Source organism: Pocillopora verrucosa, chromosome 1, assembly GCF_036669915.1.
Source record: "Pocillopora verrucosa isolate sample1 chromosome 1, ASM3666991v2, whole genome shotgun sequence".
Taxonomy (NCBI): domain Eukaryota; kingdom Metazoa; phylum Cnidaria; class Anthozoa; order Scleractinia; family Pocilloporidae; genus Pocillopora; species Pocillopora verrucosa.
Genome location: NC_089312.1, coordinates 3,486,862 through 3,499,595, shown reverse-complemented (window position 1 = coordinate 3,499,595; position 12,734 = coordinate 3,486,862). Strand labels below are relative to the sequence as shown.

General features: G+C 38.1%; 2 protein-coding genes across 2 annotated transcripts; both read right to left on the bottom strand.

Moving 5' to 3' along the window:
• Positions 1-929: 929 nt before the first annotated feature.
• LOC131783916 (uncharacterized) lies at positions 930-4,255 on the bottom strand. The gene has a single exon (XM_059100693.2). The coding sequence runs from the start codon at positions 3,985-3,987 to the stop codon at positions 2,278-2,280; it is 1,710 nt and encodes a 569-aa protein (XP_058956676.2). The 5' UTR covers positions 3,988-4,255; the 3' UTR covers positions 930-2,277.
• A 115-nt stretch (positions 4,256-4,370) lies between these two features.
• LOC131783922 (uncharacterized) lies at positions 4,371-6,306 on the bottom strand. The gene has a single exon (XM_059100700.2). The coding sequence runs from the start codon at positions 6,304-6,306 to the stop codon at positions 5,371-5,373; it is 936 nt and encodes a 311-aa protein (XP_058956683.2). The 3' UTR covers positions 4,371-5,370.
• Between the last annotated feature and the right edge of the window lie 6,428 nt (positions 6,307-12,734).

The following is a 12,734-nucleotide window of genomic DNA, read 5'->3' as shown; positions in this document are numbered from 1 at the left end:
ATTAATTTATGTAAGGGATATTGTGGCGTACATGTAACTGCTATGGAATACTTTATGTTTTCGTTACATAATTACATATGTGTCGATATACCCGAGAACTGTTCCTGGAAATGGCTAAACATACTTTTAGAGGTAAACTATGGACGCTCGTAGTATTCTGTCTCGATTCATGGCTTAAAGAACGACATAAGTTGAATGTGTATTAAGTTTGCCTGAAGCCAGCTCTCTTGCTTCACTGATAAATCAATAAAAGCGGTACGCCCTACGCTTGTGTATGTTGAATTCAGAGCGACTTTTATTTAATACTTCTTCTGCCTTTTTGTGGTCCGTGTGTTCGTGCAGTCTCGCTTCAGGGTTTGGAAAACGCATTAATTCTTGCCTCTAGGTACCCTGCTTATTGTTGCGAATACACGACGTGTGTTAATTTTAAACAAAGACGTACAAAAGCTCTTTGTCCTAATTTTACGTGCTTGCCGGAACAATGCCTCCTTACAACTGCGTTGATAAGAGACAACAAAGGAATACTGATCTATAAATGGGACTCAGCTCGCATTCTTTTGGTAGATGTGTATACCAAAGTTATCTCAACAGTGCCAGTGAAGGGTGTTCTTTTTCTTGTCTATCCTGCACATAAAAGCCACTTCCGAAAAAAGAAATCCATATTTCCTAGACGGTGTTCAGTGATTCATGCAATTTACCCTATGGCGAAATCTAAGTGCATGACGTCAATTCAGGCTCCCTGTTGGCCCACTCCATTCTAGACAACAAACAAAAAAAAGGGTTTTTGATGGTTGTCTCTTCGATTTTGAACCGATAAAAATCAGATATCTGATGAGCAAAATTGAAAAGGCAAGAGAGAAACAACCTGACTTGCAACTTGTTATCTTATGAATATGTCTAACATTTATTAGTTCGAGAAACTGGCGTTGGATCAAATGATAGACTTCTGCGTTATATTTTAATTAATTCAAATCGCTTTTCTACTTGATTCGATATATACATGTTGGGAAAAGCATGTATTGGTCACTTCTGGTAATAAAGGGTCAAAATTGCATGTTCTTACATGAGAAAATCAAGTGTGTTTCTGCATTCAACTATTTTCGGGATGTACCTCATATGCACCCCTTTCAGTTTGATACATACATGTCTCAACGTGTCGTAGGCTCAAAAAATATTTTCCCATAAAATTAAGTCCAAGGTCGATTTCTGGGAGTTTAGATTTTGCTTTAGGCATTGATTATATGCACATTCACGTCAATTGCTCGTTCTGTTCCATATTATAAGTGACACTTAAGATATATTGAGCCAGTTCCATAACGTTTATTCGAGCATACCTACTAGCTTTGACACAAGAGCCTTGACCAAACACATAGGTTCGATAAGAAGAAGAAGAGGAGAATATGCTAAAATATTTCATACACTATACTACCTGTTACAGGTGATGTGTGTCTTCTATAAAAATGTTGCTTACGTTATTATAATTCTTTTGACAGGTAATATTTCCCAGGTGCTGGGACTTTCAGAAGTGGAAGAACATTGACCTAATCAATTTTTCTTGAAGATATGGATCAATCAGACAATAAATGTCTCTTGTTCAAAACTTGAAATCCCCTAAATGTGAAATGATATCACTAACAATATTTTGTTCTGGAAAAATCTCCTCGCATTTGACCTTGATCATTTGACATGCCAGAATACTTGTGATACTTCTAAAACATTCACGATGAAATTTCACATATCTTCTTTCAATAATTCTTGTTCACCTTTTCGGTAGACATTAAAATTATTGTCCAATAGTCTAAAAAGGAGTCAAAAGTCGTCAAAAGACGCCAGTTAAGGGACAGCTTAGAATACGTGATTGTAAACTTCCCGCCAATCTCGTAATTGCTAAGTTATCAATATTACACACCTTTTCCTAACATTTTTCAAAAATACAAGTTTGCTATTATCTGTCAGATTTCAGTTCGACATGAAGCAAAGAATTTTCCTGAAACTTAAGTACGAATATTCGATCCACATTATAAGCGACAAATACAGTATAAGCAATTTTTTGAATAATGTTATCACAAATTTCGTGACTACGGTTAAAACCACAACTCTTAAACAACTAACAAATGGAGCAGCGCAAAATAATAGCTCTAAACTGAAAATTCATTCTTGAAGTTAATTTCCGCAATCATTTTGCAAATAGTTTCCCTTTCGGTTTGCGGATCATTGTGGGATGTTGTCCAAAGTCGGAAAGATAAAAAGCAGGCTCAAGTAAATACACGGTTGAACTCATAATAAACGGTAAAATATCATCGAATTCAAACTTCGACCGAACTCCTCGGCAATCGTTTCAGAAAAGAAACACATTTGGTGAGATCGTGGTTTCCGTTCAAATATCAATTCGTCAAGTTCGTTTCTTCCAGTTAGTATGGCTTCAGGACCCTCCATGAAGTCCAAATCTTTGACCAGTTTCTGAATTTCTGGAGTTATATTTCCCGATCTAAACGAAGCGACTACCTTCTCCCATTCCATCATGTCATCAGCACAGTTCTCGAGAAAAGATCTCTTTCGAAACCCATCAGGAAAACTGCATTGGACCTGAAAAATCAAAAGGACAGGTTTGGATGTAATGCTCTTCGCCCAATTCAAAGCAATTCCGAAATCCTTCGTTACATAAAACCCTAACCCACTACTAAAGTCTCGTCTCTGTCGACCAGTGGTCAAATCTACGCCCCTTTGTAAAATGTCCTTTGCACTGTCATGGTCTGTTCCATGAAAATAAACAGTGTATTGGTCTTGTTCCATGCGTAATTCACTTAAAATAGAACCTGTCTTTTCATGCATTGCACCTTTCTCTACCGAAACATTTCTGATTTTGACTGAGCCTTCATCTTCGTTCAAGGAGTTGTTTTGGGATTTCTGAAACCAGGCGTCCGTGGAATTACATTGAAAAGGAAACTCCTCAACCTCTGAAGACAGCAACAAATTGTATTTGAACTCGTCTTCAACAAATATCGCAGCCCATTCCCACGCCTCTAAGTGCTGCTGCATATTTCCTGAGAGCGAACGTGTCAAAACGGTCTCGATAGAACTCGTCGATTCAAAACCGATTGCAAGTAGAAGCTCTTTTGTTAGAGAACTTTTCTCATCAAAACGAAGAGATTCATAATTTTCCCACAAGAATTTCAAGATCCAGTCCCTTATTGAGCGGTGGTTTCTAATTCTACGCGAAAAGTTACCGAGGTGATCTAGAAAATCAAAACGAAGTCCAAGGCAAGAACAAACTCGAACTGTATCAGCACATGTCCCTGTTTCATTGTTTATTTTCACTCTATGTTCAGGTGCGAGAAACTCAGCTTCTATTGGCATCTTCTTGTCTACCTCAGAGCAAGCTTTCTGAAGACCAGCGAAAACGTGTAAAATATCATGCTCTATTTCGTGAGATTTCTGAAACAAACATTGCAAAAGCTTTACTGCTTGTTGACCATTGTGAATTTTTTCTCTTGTATCTCCGAGCTGTCCTCGATGCGCTTCGTCGCTTTCAAATGCATGTTGGATTGTTTTTAAGATGATGTTAAGATCTTCAAGACGACTTAACGTTTCCTTTGTCTTTGGACGTCTTCGTACTGACTGAAACTGATATGGACGTAGGATTCTTTTGACTTGCAAGTTGAGGACCGATTGACTGTATGATTTGCATTTAGTTGACGAATAATATGTTGATGTGTCCGTTTTCTCGCCACCTTCTTGTAACTCAGTAATCAACTTCTTTAGTGCCATCAAGTTGAAAAGCATTTCAGAATGTTCAGAAGGGTAACCTTCGCTTTCCTTTCCGACGCATCCTTGAGAGTCATCCACAGAGTCCCAGAAAAAGGGTTCTTCGATGCTGAGACTCGATGTACTTCTATGGCGATTAAACCGCGTCCGTGTTTTAGCTTGATCCCTCAATAGACTCGGCCGACGATCAAAAAGATCTCTGGATCTTGAATGGGAACTCATAACCCAACAATTAAAACGGACAAACGAAACGAATGACGTAGTAGCCTTTTACGACCAACCTTTAAGCAAAAGCCCTCCGTTTCTTGTACTAGTTCGTGTTGATCCCTCAAAAGACTCGGCCGACGATCAAAAAGATCTCTGGATCTTGAATGGGAACTCATAACCCAACAATTACAACGGTCAGACGAAACGAATGACGTAGTAGCCTTTTACGACCAACCTTTAAACAAAAGCCCTCCATTTCTTGTACTAGTTCGTGTTAGCTTCCTTTTCCTTTATCAGAAATCATCTGCTAAAAATGCTGTAATATGGAAAATTTATTCACGTGATCAACCTAGTGATCCAATCGGGTAGTTCCGACGCCAGGAGGCAATTCGTTGGTAATAGTATTCAAAACCATTATGTAAATAATAACACAGAAAAGCACCTGTACAACGAATTGTTTTACCATTTAAGGGCATGACAAACTCAATAACCTGGGGCAAAAATTGAAAATATTTTGCATATTATTTCGTATGAGATAATAACACATTTTTAGACCAACTCATCTAAGACACAGTTTCCCTACCACCTTCCTAAGTCTCGCGTGTTTGCTCTCGGCCCCAAGATATACTTTAAGAATACCGCGAGTATTATGATAGCAGTGTGACCACGGTGTTTGCGCAAGTTTGTAAGGATAAAGACTATTTGCGGAAACCATTTGAACCGAGAGATTATATTTGCCGTCTGTCATTTCAGCGCGCTTCATCTTCAGTCGTACTTCAGAGTTTCGGTCAGAGTTCCGTTTATCGTCAGTTTTTAGGTAGTTTTTTTTTGTGAATTAACTCTCACACCGCGGAATTTAGGTGATCTAAAAATATCAAGGTGTTTTATTGTGATGTTAAGGCTACGTTGCGCGGTGAACCGAAACTTTGTATGTTATTGTGGTGTCTTTGGTGTTATTGTGGTTTCGGGCTGGAGTTTTCAACTTTTCGTGAGGAACTGTGGTAATAAGTTTAAACAAGATTAACCTCGGCTCCAACGATGTCTCCCTAGCAATATTTTTATGGGTGTTGTTTGGAGAGTTTGACGATTAATAATTGATACAAATCATTATCCCTAAACTAACACTACGACAAATCGCATCGTCGGTTCATAAACTAAATTACTTCTAGAAACTTCAAAACACTGAGTTCCACAGGGTCAGCTATATAACATAAAATCAAATTTTTGAAAAACGAAATAGACAAGGGAAACTATTTCCTCAGGAAGCCTAACAAAAATAAGTATTGTATATCATAAAGAAGATAACCAGCTGTGTGAAACGGTGTTCATAAAAAACATAAGACATGAAAAATAAGGCGACCCTCAGTCTAATTCTTCATCTTTCTTTCCATTGTTTCTTCAATCCTTGAAAAATACTGCCGAATGTAGTTTACCGGTGTTGAAGACTTCAAAACAGGCGTCATTCCTAAGGCACAACTGATATGTTCCGTCCAACGGAGTGGCACGTCCTTTCGAAACCCTGCCGTCATCAGGCCATGGTCCAGCGGACCAAGGACCTTCAATATAGTCATACCGCCTGTCCAAATTTTTACGAAAGCTAGGATCTGGTTTACCAGATCGAAAATTTGAAACAACTTTTTGAAACGAAGGCTCTTGATTTCTTTCTATACTAAAATCCAAGCCTTTGTACCTTTCTCTAAACTCGTTTCTTTCTACTCGCCATATTAACACTGCTGATCTCGATGAGTTGCCACTGGCCCATTCCAATGCATGGTCGAAATCTGTGTCCAAATAAAAGCCATCACCAGAGCTGAAGTCTCGCATCCTACATCCTTTTATCTTCAAAATACCTCTTTCGATAATATTTTTGGCGCCCGCATGATTTGTCCCATGAACAAAAACTTCAAAGTTCTCGTTATTCAGGTCACTTGGAAAATTTCGAATATTGTTTTGATTAACATAACATTTGCGTTTGCGTCCGCTCCCATCAACATTCATAATGTTTACTCTGTGCATTTCATTTTGACCAGGACTAGTTACTTCTTGTACAAACCAGTTGTTAACGTTATCTTCTTGGAATGGAAATTGATTGTACTCGGTGAGTTTATCGCTGGTGAAACCGAACGGTCTCAGAACCGGAAACAAGGCTCGACTAAAATCAAACCAGAAGTAGTGCTCCCTTACCAGTTCAATCCATTTCTCAACGCTGTTCCATGGTACAAGACTTACAGTGGCCTTTGGCAAATCCTTCTTACTCGTTACTTCGATAGCCCGCACATTCTGTAGCAAAGAGCACCATATTTCCTCCACCTTTTTAAGTGATTCACACCGCATGTTATGCAACTTGTAATGCATACCCTCTGGAAAGTCCTATTTATTTGCATTTTAAGAATAGCTTATGGGCAACCACCCTCAAAAAACAAAAGAAGAGTAAAACAAACTGAATCCTAATTGGAGAGGTCACCTCTTTTCACGTTCGTGTTAAATTCTAAACTCTAAAGTTTTTTGCAAAGGTTCCTCAGCATATCGATTTCTAGTTTTTGGTAACAAAGTTACTCTGCAAAAATCTCAGTATAATTTTTGGCGCACTTCTGTGATCTATTTCGATCAAAAGGCACCGGTCTCCTCTCTTAGAGGAACACTCTACTTTAGAGTATATATATATATATATATATATATATAAAGCTAAAAAAATTTTTTAAGCATGGGTTTCAATGGTCTTCTCTGTAGTGACACATCAGAGTAATTAATCTTGATGTTTCACTATTTACACAGAGTATGTGCGGTGTTGACCGTGGAAGGACGAAGATGATAAAACTGTCGACCGGCTCTTTATACAAATTTTAAAGAAAAATTATAGAGATTGCTGGTTAAGCAAATGTAAACATTGCAAGCTTCAAAGAAGTGACGCGTGGTAGCGAGGTGAGACATATTTCGAACATTGAAGCAATATTTTTAATAAGTCCACCTGGTCCTTAATTGGCCCACCATGAAATAGATAGAGTAAAACTTTCAAAAGACTTGGTTACTGTAATTGGATAAACCGTATAAAATTATATAATGAAAATGTCATCTTGCAGCTAAATTTGATACGCACAGTGAAACGTTACATTTATTTTGTAAATAGTGTTTTTTTACGTCTAGCATCAATAATATAATAATATTTGCACACAGTTGAATAAAAGTAGCTTTGTAAGTTGTTCATGTTAGAGATTTTAATTTTCAGTTCTAGAATGTTTCTCATGGTACAAACCGCAATACTGAGGAGAAAGGTTCAGAACAGCCATAGTTGAGTGTTATAATTTGGTTGATAAATAAGTAGGAACACCATGGCAATTTATCCCACTGTTTATGTCAAATTAGGACTTAAACGTTATGGGCGTTCCCTTAGTGGGATCAGCTCACCTCAGCTTGGTCACTACTGTGGCAAATATTTCAACTTTCCTTTAACATTTGATAGCTTTCCGCATTCAGCTCAGTTATCGTGGTTACCAGTTTAGTTCTTTTAATTGCCTTTATTGGAGTAATTTTGGATGTTTTCCCATCGTGCTTTGGTTTCATTCATGGATGGTTATCTCTCTGTGACAATTTCTTAAAGTTTAGGCTATTTGAGTCCATGATTTAGGGACTCTCAATTAACAATGGAAGAGGACTGGGCTTAGAAACAATCTAAGGGGTAGACAAAAAAATTCTAATCAGTTCACTCAAAAACTGAAGCACGCGCTTATATCTTATCAAACGTTTAAGTTTAAAAAGACAAGAGTTTAGGCATTTTTAAATGACCTGCCTTCTCATACAACAATAAATGTTACTGCGGTATGCTACCTCTTTTTTTGTTTTGTTTTTGAGCCATGCACTGATTACTTAGCGTTAGGCCACTAGGGAGTCCTATAAACTTAGCGATTAACGTAAATAAAATAGTTTGTTTAGAACAATTCATTAAATTACTCCATCTAAATATTCTAATGGCCTGCCTCGAGAAAAAAGTAACTACCGAAAAGTAATTTAAGCTCCCATCAAAGCGTTGTCCCATCACCATTACTGTTACACCATGTAAGGTCCTGCCATACCCAATCCTTGGAAAGGAATAGGTATGGCAAGACTGAGATGGTCAACGTGATAGCAACAAACACCAAGTAAGCATGAGCAAAATAAAGGTCAAAGTCTAATATCAAATGATGGTTTATACACTTTGGATAATTTGGGTGAAAAACAAAGCGGCCTTCTGTTTTTAGGTTGAAAATATAAATCTTTGATGCTAAACTCCGCAATGGTTTGTGAGTGACCATCTGATTGGTGGCTGAATTTGTTACATACTTTTATCAACTAGATCAAACAAAGTTCTGGCAGATTCATAACACCTTCATGCTTCACACTGACAGCAGCCTTACTGGCTGTGAGTTCGTGTCCACCTCTGGTGCTTTCCCCACTGAGGACAACTTTGGTTACAACAAAGTTATCAATAACAACTTCCGTTGTAACGCATGCGATTTTTCCACCACACAATGGTGGTTTGGTGGATACCTGGCATGATAGTCGATCAAACTCTGTGCTTGTTGAGCATTACACAAATGGAATTCATCTAAATGGACCAAATAGTAACACAATGTAAAATTCTTGATTTTAAAGCTAACTCACGTAACGAAGGTAATGAAGGACTTCAAGAGTTAATTGAGGGTTTAAGAAATAGTTCGCAATTAGTAGATAATGGCATAAAGAACCTTTTTTTCTGAAATAAAGCGAGAAGTTCATGCTAAAACTGTCTTTTTGTGTGCTGTTTGATAGTTTTCTTTTTTTTTTCTAAAGCAAAAGATTGATTTCCCATACCACAGAAAGCCAAATCTAATCTAAGACGTGCATTATTGTTCACGTGTAGCGCGCTCGATTTAACCCAAAAATTCTAAATCATGCTTAACTAGCCCAGCGAAACTTTCAAAATCGTTTTGAGCAGAATTCATTGATAGTTTGTTAAACTTTGACAGATTAATTTTACAAGATAGTTTCATTCACGAGGAAGAGCTCAATTTTTTGTATGAAAACAACCTTAGCCTTATTATCAATTTCAACACCAATAAAATGATAAAGAAATATATATTTTTCTCTCTTCGGCAAAAATCCCTCAGAATTACCAATAACAAAAGGGCTATGGCGTGATGTTTAATGTGCGGGAAGCAAAAAGCAAAGGAAAAAATTTTCGCGTGAGGGTCACAACCCGACGTGGGAGTAATTTTAATAACAAATTATTGATAATTTGTTAGGTGACTAAAGGTAAAGTCGTTTTGTCATTTGAAGCTGATTGACGTTTGGAAAGACTATCTTACAAGGATCCGTAAATGGGTAAAGGTGAAGAAGAAGGAGAAAGCTACTTCTGACAGCTTTCGCAATTTTCTAAAGAAAGGAAAGAATATTAAAGGACGCAATACGGTATGACATAATTATATCAGTTTTTCCCCTTTTTAAGAGTGGTCGTCTGTAAAAATCGAGCAGAGGTGTTGAAAATAAAAAAAAAAAATTGTTTCAAACTTTGCCAGAACATAGGTATGTATGGTCTCAGTTACGAAAAAATATCAAAAATGCCGAAAAAAAACTATTTTGGGAGAACGGTAACATTTTGTGTTTTGGGGGCTCATAACCGTGTTTTCCCGGTGAAACAGTGCACCTCAAGATAACGGCCGAAAAAAATTTGTTTCGCCAGCAATTCAGAAACCACATAACAATTCTAAAACAAGAGATGTTTTTAAAGGTTCTGAAGCATTTTTTCTAAGATTCCTTAAAAAACGATTTTTTTACGAATTTTCTAATTCAAGCAAAATTTCACCCATCAATTAAAGCTCAACTTTGGCGACTTCGGCAATCGATGGTATGTGATTGCGTTACCCACAGGAAGCCCATTAAGTGAGAATGATACAAAAGATTAACCAACGTTTTTTTACAGAACAAGGTTGGTCTCTATAAAATCCTTTCGATCTAAAACATGTTTATGTAAACGTGAGGTTTTCACCGCCAATTTTTTTATAATAAAGATACAAAGGGATAATGACATATCGTAGCCGCGTGTGACGCATATGCACCTATTGTACTTATTTCTCTCAAGGCAGTTGGAATAATGCTGGTGTCTCTCTATTCCAGGAGTCCTTACTTTCTGAATACGGAGAATATGGTCACTTCTAGCTGGAAAGCACGCACACGACTTTATCAGTTTATTGATAAAACCAATGTATGGCGCTTTTCGTTTAGCAGGAAGGGAATCAATTTCCAAGTGGAAATATGAGCATATATCTTGAAGGAAAGAAATCTGAAACGAGTAAGCTTGTTCGTGGCATACAGTTGACAAAGGTTGTATGTGTCATACAAAATGGAATGACTAAGCTGGCACTCTTGAATTATCTTGTCACGAGCTGAGGAGTATGCCATTTCTTCATCAATAGCTGGCACATCGATCTCTGTTACAGATCCCCCCTGTTTTGATTTTTGCTGCTGACCTTGAGGAATACGACTTTATCTGCTGTGATAAAAACTCGCCAACAGCAAATCGACGCTCTCCGTTTTCATTTTTAGCACGACGCATATCACGCGCAACTTGGGATGGATCTTCTTTGTAACCAGTCTCCTGGCCAAGTTTGAATTTTTCATCGAGGTAATTCTTTTGGTTTTCGTTGAAATGCGTTGATTTCTTAGACGCTCAGTGCCCAGCCTTCCGAAAGTTTTGTCGAGCTTGACATCAGTACAGTGGAGCTGGCCATCTGAGGTTGTGTGCTTGTTCCTTCTGTCAGCTTTTGCACATAGAGAATCTTTGCTTTATCGATGAGGGTAGTTTTCTCTTCTACTATCCTGCACTTGCCGTAAAGAATATGATATTCGAGATTGGAATACTTCTGGAGTTCAAAGACTCGTCCTTCAGAGGGACATGAAAATAAGCCACTGTGGAATACCTCTTCACTTCCGTCTCGGGCTTCAACTTCATCTTTCTCTTTTTCTTCTACTACTTCCACTGGGGTATTCTCTAATGATACTTCAGGGCGCTGTGTAGCCGTTTGATTTGACGTTTCCACAAAATCTCCAAAGGAAAGCTCTATTGCAGTCGAAGATATTGGAAATAGACTCACTTGAACTAAATAGAAAAACATTGAATGGCTAAACTTCAGAATACCCCGCAACTGACACGCCCTTTCAAATCCTGCTACCGCAGTCCCGCAGTCGACATAATTTACATACTATCTATATATAAACCTCACGAAATATACCGCTTTTTGCTTTGTTCACCTTGTTGGTAGCACTTAGTTTAATACTTATTCATTCACTTCGGGTCGGCGTACATGTAGCAGTCCCGCAGTCGACATAATTTACATACTATCTATATATAAACCTCACGAAATATACCGCTTTTTGCTTTGTTCACTACGGGACTGCGGACCGCGGTAGCACTTAAATTATACACTTACCCCATAACTTATTCATCCACTACGGGACTGCGGACCGCGGTAGCACTTTAGTAAAACACTGCGGACCACGGTAACACTTAGTTTAATATTTATTCATCCGGACCTGTAGATTTAAAGAGGGCGTGTCAGTTTCGGGGTATTCTGAAGTTGCTCCCATTGAATATTAAAATTTCTAATATAAATTTTAACATTGCAGAGGACCATATATATTTTTAGTTTATAACTAGCGGTTGTGCAATTTAAGATAATTTCATACTGGTTCTCACCTGGTACCTTAGACCACTGAAGGGTTTTCTTTTTTCCTACGTTATAAGCTCTCCACACAGTGACACTTTCCCGTTGTTTGTGTAGCTGAAGCTATTTAGTGTGCTAATCCCCTTCCATTTGCCTTGCATAGCGACTGTTTCATCTATTACGGTGTCAACAAGAGCAACCGTCACTCCACTCACTCCACCGTAGGACAGAATGGTATCTTTGAAGTCAGCAGGAGTCAGAACGTCATTACCTTCATTCACATATCGCCGAACATGTCCTTTGATGGTGACAGCCTTAGCTAAATAGATGGAAATAAGTTCGGTGTGACAACTGCAAGTAGAAACGATGGGTCGACCTGGATTGTTAGGTTTGCAAATTTAAAAAAAAAAAAAGTCAAGTAAAAGTAAAAAGTCAATACACGAAGTTCTAGGAGTGGTGATGGTGAGATTTTAGCAGTCGCCGGCAATTCTTGTTTAGCAATAAGATCGTCAATCGTATTTTTGACAATGTTTTGGTTGATTAAAGTGAGATATTTGACGACTTTAGCATAAAAGGAGGTGTCAGAAAGTTTTTGGTCGAGGTCGGCCCGCCAAACAACAACTGCGCCGCCTTTGTCGGCCGCTTTAATGACTATGTCTTTGCGTTTTTTTAGACTTTTCAGTGCCGACCACCCTTCCGAAGAAAGATTGAAAAATTTTGTGTTACGATTGAATTTAAGTTTGTTGATATCGTGGCAACATTTTTTGACCCAGGTCGACTCATCGTTTCTGCCTGCAGTTGTCCCACCGAACTTATTTCCAGCTATTTAGACAAAATCATGGCACCTATTGTCAAAACTTTACCATCTTACATTAAGGACAGCCAACACGCACTTGAAATTTTTCGTGACTTTAGTTTCCTCGGCCAAAACAAACTTATTTTCATTATGGATATTACATCTCTCTTTACCGTCATTACCAATGACGAAGGTCTCCTGACCTTCAAACAGTTTTTCGATCATCGCACTGTTAAGGAACCTACCTCTGAAACACTACTCCGTTTGGCAGATTAGTACTCACACTCAAT